This window comes from Amblyomma mixtum, chromosome 2, assembly GCF_055824585.1.
Source record: "Amblyomma mixtum isolate Tamu chromosome 2, ASM5582458v1, whole genome shotgun sequence".
Taxonomy (NCBI): domain Eukaryota; kingdom Metazoa; phylum Arthropoda; class Arachnida; order Ixodida; family Ixodidae; genus Amblyomma; species Amblyomma mixtum.
This window is the reverse complement of record NC_143013.1, coordinates 1,462,061-1,468,060: the sequence shown is the minus strand read 5'-3', so window position 1 is coordinate 1,468,060 and position 6,000 is coordinate 1,462,061. Positions and strand designations below refer to the sequence as shown.

General features: G+C 50.3%; 1 protein-coding gene across 1 annotated transcript in view; it reads left to right on the top strand.

Annotated features, from left to right (window-relative positions):
- The first annotated feature begins 4,822 nt into the window (after nt 1-4,822).
- Nucleotides 4,823-6,000, top strand: part of LOC149358203 (methionine aminopeptidase 2-like) — a 46,561-nt gene continuing 45,383 nt past the window's right edge. Inside the window, exons 1-2 of the mRNA XM_089570257.1 lie at nt 4,823-5,018; nt 5,428-5,538. Of these exons, the coding sequence (XP_089426383.1) occupies nt 4,865-5,018; nt 5,428-5,538 (265 nt within the window). The 5' untranslated portion in view covers nt 4,823-4,864. The remainder of the gene's footprint in view (nt 5,019-5,427; nt 5,539-6,000) is intronic.

Below are 6,000 nucleotides of genomic sequence, written 5' to 3'. Positions count from 1 at the left end.
AAAGAGAAAGAAGGGAACGGCTGCGCGTGGCGCGCGTTCTTCCGATGCGTCTGCGCTGGGCGGTTAGGCCTGTTCGTCGCGGCCTGGCATTTCGGCTGGGGGCGATCACGAGAGCTAATCTTCCGAGTCCGAGGGCAACGAACGACCGAGGAAGACGCCGCTCTCAAGCATATGTCGCAGCACTGTTCCCTGTAAACTGGAAGGGGGCTGCTTGCTTGGACGCCTAAACGTGCAGCCACCCGTCAGTGAGTGGCGCCAACGCACACCTTCATTCCTGGTCTGCGGACGTATCTTCTGATGTGACTTGAAAACCGCGCTCAAGAGAAGTCGTTACAGGACACCGCTGCTCTCGGTCGTACCCCATTCTTTTGCAAGTGCGTCAAATTTTTTAGAACTGGCCCACCAGCAACTCGTGACATTTTGTTAGTAATTTTCCAAATGGAGTCCTACAGAAACGGCGTATTGCACGTGGACCACGTTTCCCTGGCCACGCTGGCGGATCGGTACCAAACACCTTTCTACGTGTACTCCAAGAGGAAGATCGAAGAAAACCTCCGCACAGTTTTAGAGGGTCTCAAGTACCCCCAGCACATCATATGCTACCCTGTCCGAGCCAACTACTCTCTGGGCATCATTAGCATATTCAAACAGCTGGGCACAGGCTTCGTCGTTTCCAACGTCGAAGAGCTTCGGCGAGTGCTCAAGATAGGAGGCGACCCCAAGAAAGTAGTGCTCGCGGGACCCGGTAAGACGAGGGCCGCGATTTCGCAGGCCATCGCCAATGATGTGTTCTGCATCCACGCTGAGTCGTGGCAGGAGCTGGAGCGCATCGAAGAAATCGCTCGGGCGAGCAACAAAGTCGTTCCGGTGGGGATCAGAGTCAATCCCGAGGTGGACGCTCGCGCGCACCCTCATCTTGCCACGTCCATGGTGGACTCCAAGTACGGCTTCCCGCTCCGGGAGGCCGAGGACGCCTGCGTAAGGGTCCACTTGTCCAGGTCCATGGAGCTCGTTGGAGTCAAGTACCATCTTGGCTCCCAGGTTTTGCTCTTCGAGGCTTTCGACGAGGCGTCCAACAAGATAGTGGGTCTTGTGGACAGCTTGAAGGGCAAAGGGATCGTCCTCAAGCACGTCGACATTGGGGGCGGAATCGGGGTACCACTTCGAGTCAACGATGCTGTTCCTGGTCCCGTCGCCTGGATCCGCCACCTCACCGAACCCGTAGAGAAAAGAGAACTGCGCGTCATCTGCGAGCCGGGGCGTCTCCTCATATCGAACGCCGCTGTGCTCGTAACGCGAGTGGAGTATGTCAAAAAGACGGCGTCCAAAAACTTCCTCATCGTGGACGCCGGCCTGAGCGATTTGGTGACGCCGGTGCTCTGCGACTCTTACCACGACATCAGAAACGTCCGCGACGGGCCCACCAAGAGGACGGAGCTCTACGACATTGTGGGTCCTGGGAGTGGTCCCGCCGAAACCTTTGGCCTTGGCCGCTATCTTCCGGCGACGGAGCAGGGGGACGTTCTCGCGATCCTCACCGTGGGCTCGTACGGATTCTGCTTGTCGTCGAACTTCGCCTCCAGGAACCACGCTATGGAAATAGTCGTTGATGGCCCCACGTACGCCGTCATCCGCGAAAGGCAGACCCTGGAACAGCAGGTCGTGAATGAAAGATTCTTTAAGTAGCAATAGCGAATGCTGAACAATATATTTGTTCGCTCTTCTTGAAATACACCACTTCGTGTGCTTTGTTTGATTCTGTACACACTACTGCATGTTGAATTATATGCATCAGATAAGTGAGATGAGTCAGAACTTTGTAGTTCATACCGTGCTGTATTGTCTTGCGCTCTAAATATGTTTTCGGCCCCCGCGGTGGCTCAGTGGTTATGGTGCTCGGCTGCTGACCCGAAAGACGCGGGTTCGATCCCGGCCGCGGCGGTTGAATTTCTTTGGAGGAGAAATTCTAGAGGCCCGTGTACTGTGCGATGTCAGTGCACGTTAAAGAACCCCAGGTGGTCGAAATTTCCGGAGCCCTCCACTACGGCGTCTCTCATAGCCTTAGTCGCTTTGGGACGTTAAACACCATAAACCAACCAACCTTAATATGCTTTCACAAGTTCTACTAGATTGCGTGGCAATTAGCTGCCGTTAAAAATTAAAAATTATGAACTCTTCAGCAAGTCCGCAACGGTCAACTCACTAAGTAGGCCCTCATTACCGTGTCGTCTTTATGTGCAGTCGCACATTGCGACATTACGTTTTCTTTTTTTCTTTCATTGCAGCCTCAATTGTTTGTGGATTAAGTCTAGTGGCTGGTTTGGAACCCTATTGATATTAATGCAGCTAGCCGCTTTTTATTATTCAACCAATAAATTGCCTCATTGATTCTGCGAGGACGTACACTGTCATTTGCTCCGGGATTTTAATGTACTCCCGAGGAGAGTAATGTTTCGCACTCTGAGCACAGGAGTCCCAAGGTTTATGGTAGCACTTTCTAGTTCATGCCTTCCGAAAAATATTGAGGAGCAAAATTTGCAACGCCATTTGCCTTTTAGGGAGTGCGGAGCACTGTGGTCCTTTCCCATCCTGGCGTGCATACCTATTGTTTCGGAATCGATCGTGATGGTCTTGTATCTCTGGTGTTCCTTGCTGAATTGACAGGGTTTTAGCTGGATTGTTGCCCGGGTTGTTTGGGTGTCGGTGCGTGTGCACCGTTGGTTCTTTCCAATGCCCCTGTGCATCGGCACCGATTCAGCGATGACGGTGAGGAGGGAGTTGTGTGATTCAGTGATTTGGGTGGGGAAGGGGGCAAGTACGTATGCAAAGGAGGGCCTAGGGCCCCCCACCACCACCGAAGTCATCCTCAACCCTTCCTCCCGCTTCTCTTGGCAGTGCTCTATTTGAACATGTGCCGCCCAGCGACCTCCCACCCGTCTGCTGCTTGATAGAAAAAGTTACCTTGGTCTTGCCCCAACAAACATTTCTGGCTACGTGCCTGGAAGGGGGGAAGGGGGGGGGGGGTATGTAACTAATTGCAAATTATGGATGGCGTGGCTGTCCGTGCAAATTGCAATTAAGGCATCCAGCTTAAAATGTGCAGTGTAGCTCGCCTCCGCTGTATATTGTCACGGGAGCTTCCAACAAACCAGTCGCTGGCCCGTTACTATGCCTTCGCGTGAATTCGTGCTTGGTTCATGATCTGTGCTCAACGTGCTGCGCTGTCGCCAAGTGGTAGCAACTTTGACTCGGGCTCGATCTGCAACTGAACTCCACTCGCCTTGCACGGTGCCATACTGCCGTCTGCAACACGGTCTACTACGGTCACGTATCTGTGGCCTGTTAGAAAAAGAATTCGTTTTGATCACTCCTATATATATTCTATGACAAGAAAAAAGATTCAATCTGAAGTGTCACGTGATCGACTGTGATGTGTGTGATGATGCAAGGCTGAGAGGGGGAGCGTTGCTCTCTTGTTGAGAAGGCAGCGAGCAGATCGCTCGTGTGTGAGTCTTCATCTGTACGGCCCAGCATGTTGCTCAGTCGTTCTGCCTCCGCTTCGCTCGCCGCGGCTACAACACAATCCTTCTCTTCTTTTTGTGTTGGCCAATTTACCATCATGGGTATGTGCTATCGCTTCAGACGCAACAACAGCAGCAACAGCTCAGGCCACACAATGATGATGATGATGAAATAACTATTTGCACCCGTCAAGGAATCAGAGGGCGATGAAGACGAGTCTTGACCGCCGTCATCTTCCTCCCCTTTCAGCAGGCTGGGTTCCCTTGGGATTCAGCGGTGTCCAGGGCCAGACGGATGACTTCTTTTTGTTCTTCTTCTTTCTGTCTGGCCATTAAAGCCTCCCAGGACTCTATATTCCTGTCTGGTTCGTTGTGGCTAGGGCATGTCCACACCATGTGGATCATGTCTGCCATGTCATTAAACTGTTTACACCTCGGGTCTTGGATCGCCGGATGCCATCTGCTTAGTGCGAGTGGGTTCGGAAAAACTCCCGCCTGTAACTTTCTTCATATGACCTCTTCCTTTTTGCTGAGGCCCTTGCATCCTCCAGGTAGTGTCTGTCTTCCTAATCTGTAATGGCTGAGAATATCTTGGTACGTGTTCAGCTACTCGTTCCTCTGAAGGGGCTCTCTGCTCGACGAGACCGCATTGGGGTCCCGGTGTGTGAGTCCTCGGGCCAATGCGTGCGCTGTCTCGTTTCCCCGGAGGCCCTCGTGGGCCGGAGTCCAAACAGGGCTAATTAGTTCTGCCGGTGTCAGGCCGGCAGTCAGAATTTTGACTGCTTCGACAGATACCCTGCCTGCGTTGTAGTTGCATATAGCCGATTTGGAATCTGTTATAATTACCCTGACATTCCGTTGAGTTAAAGCCAGCGCAGGGCCACTCAAAAATTCCGCAGAACTGATGCCCTCCATCAGCCAGCAGCTGCTTCTTCAAAACCGAAACCAATATCGAAACTGACAAAATAAAACGTATGTGTCATTTGCATCAATTCTGAGATTGACTGCATGTTTCTTGCGCTTATGCAGTTACCGCTAATACATATATCACATGAAATGTAAGACAGAAAAGCGAATTACCAAATTACCACATTATTTAACGAACACAGTTTTCGTATTCATGAATATGAACCCTCTAGATAGTCGGAACATTTACGGTGATACCTTTTAATCATCCATTTAATTGCCAAGCGTTGATAAAATGTTTAATTGCAAGCAATTCTAGTTTGTCACAAGCAGTAAGTAGCAAGAGGCACGCGCAAAATTTGCGTCCATTTGCGACTCACGCGACGACCAACGCGCGAGGCGCCACGCCGCAGTGAACCGGTGCACTGTAATCAAGAATGGCGGCTGTGGTACAAGATCACGGAAGCAAACATGTGGACGAAAAAGAGGAGATTGTAGAGGATGGCGACGAGGAGGACGACGCCGAAGACGACGTCGGACCGCAGGACGCCGCCAAAAAGAAAAAGAAACGGAAGAAGAAGAAAAAGAAAGGTGAGGTCTAGGAACCCCCGCCGACCGGAGTCCCGCCACCCCACATGGCTTCGTCCGGCTGACGATTGGATCTGCCGTATTTAGTTCAGTCACACAAAAACGCACTCCACAATCACGGCCCCGTGTACGTCTTTCTGATTAAGTACACAATCGTCGTGCACAATGCATTGTTTTGCAATTGTTGTCCCGACGTACTGAGTGCTCATTGCGGACCACCTTGTGTGTTTAGTTACCCGGGAATGCTAAAAATAAGACGCAGTGGGAGACCTCGAATGCATGCGGAGCTGAATTTTGTGGAACACGCACCTATGTGGGTTTTCCTCCGTTTATGTGTCGCTGCTGAGGTTGACTCCTGTCGCGCACCTTTGTTTTCTGACCCCATTGTTTATCTCTCGATCTTGTCGTTTAGCTCCTCAAGAGGCCGATGGAGAAGAGCTCGGTTCAGCTCAAGTTTCAGCTGTGACAAACGCGCTTGAGAACCAGCACATTGATGGCACAGGCGACAAGACTGATGAGAAAGGTGATACCTTGTTCTTTTTTTCTTTAATTTTACTCTGCATTCTGTGATTGTGCTATCCTAGATGTGAGATTTGCACAATATTCTGCACAAAAGGAGAACTTAGTGCATGTGTGTACTTTGAGCTGTTGGTTTATATGACCTGATGTTCGCATAGAGACAAATAGTGATCATGACAATAACATGTTTCTAGCTTGGTATCCCTGTGCTGGGCACATGAGACTATCTAATGCTATCTATCTATCAGTTAGTGGACTTTTTGGGCTGCCTAGGGCATGAATATATGTCTCATGCATTGTATACAGCTGTTTTTAATAGCATCTGGTACTTGCATGTAGAGTAGCTTTAGTTTTGAACTGATTACAGTTTTCAGTCTCACTTGTTTTTTGTTTTAAGTGTAGAATTCCGACACCAAAAATATGATGATAAAAATGTCTAGATGATTCAACTCATTATATGCTCTTA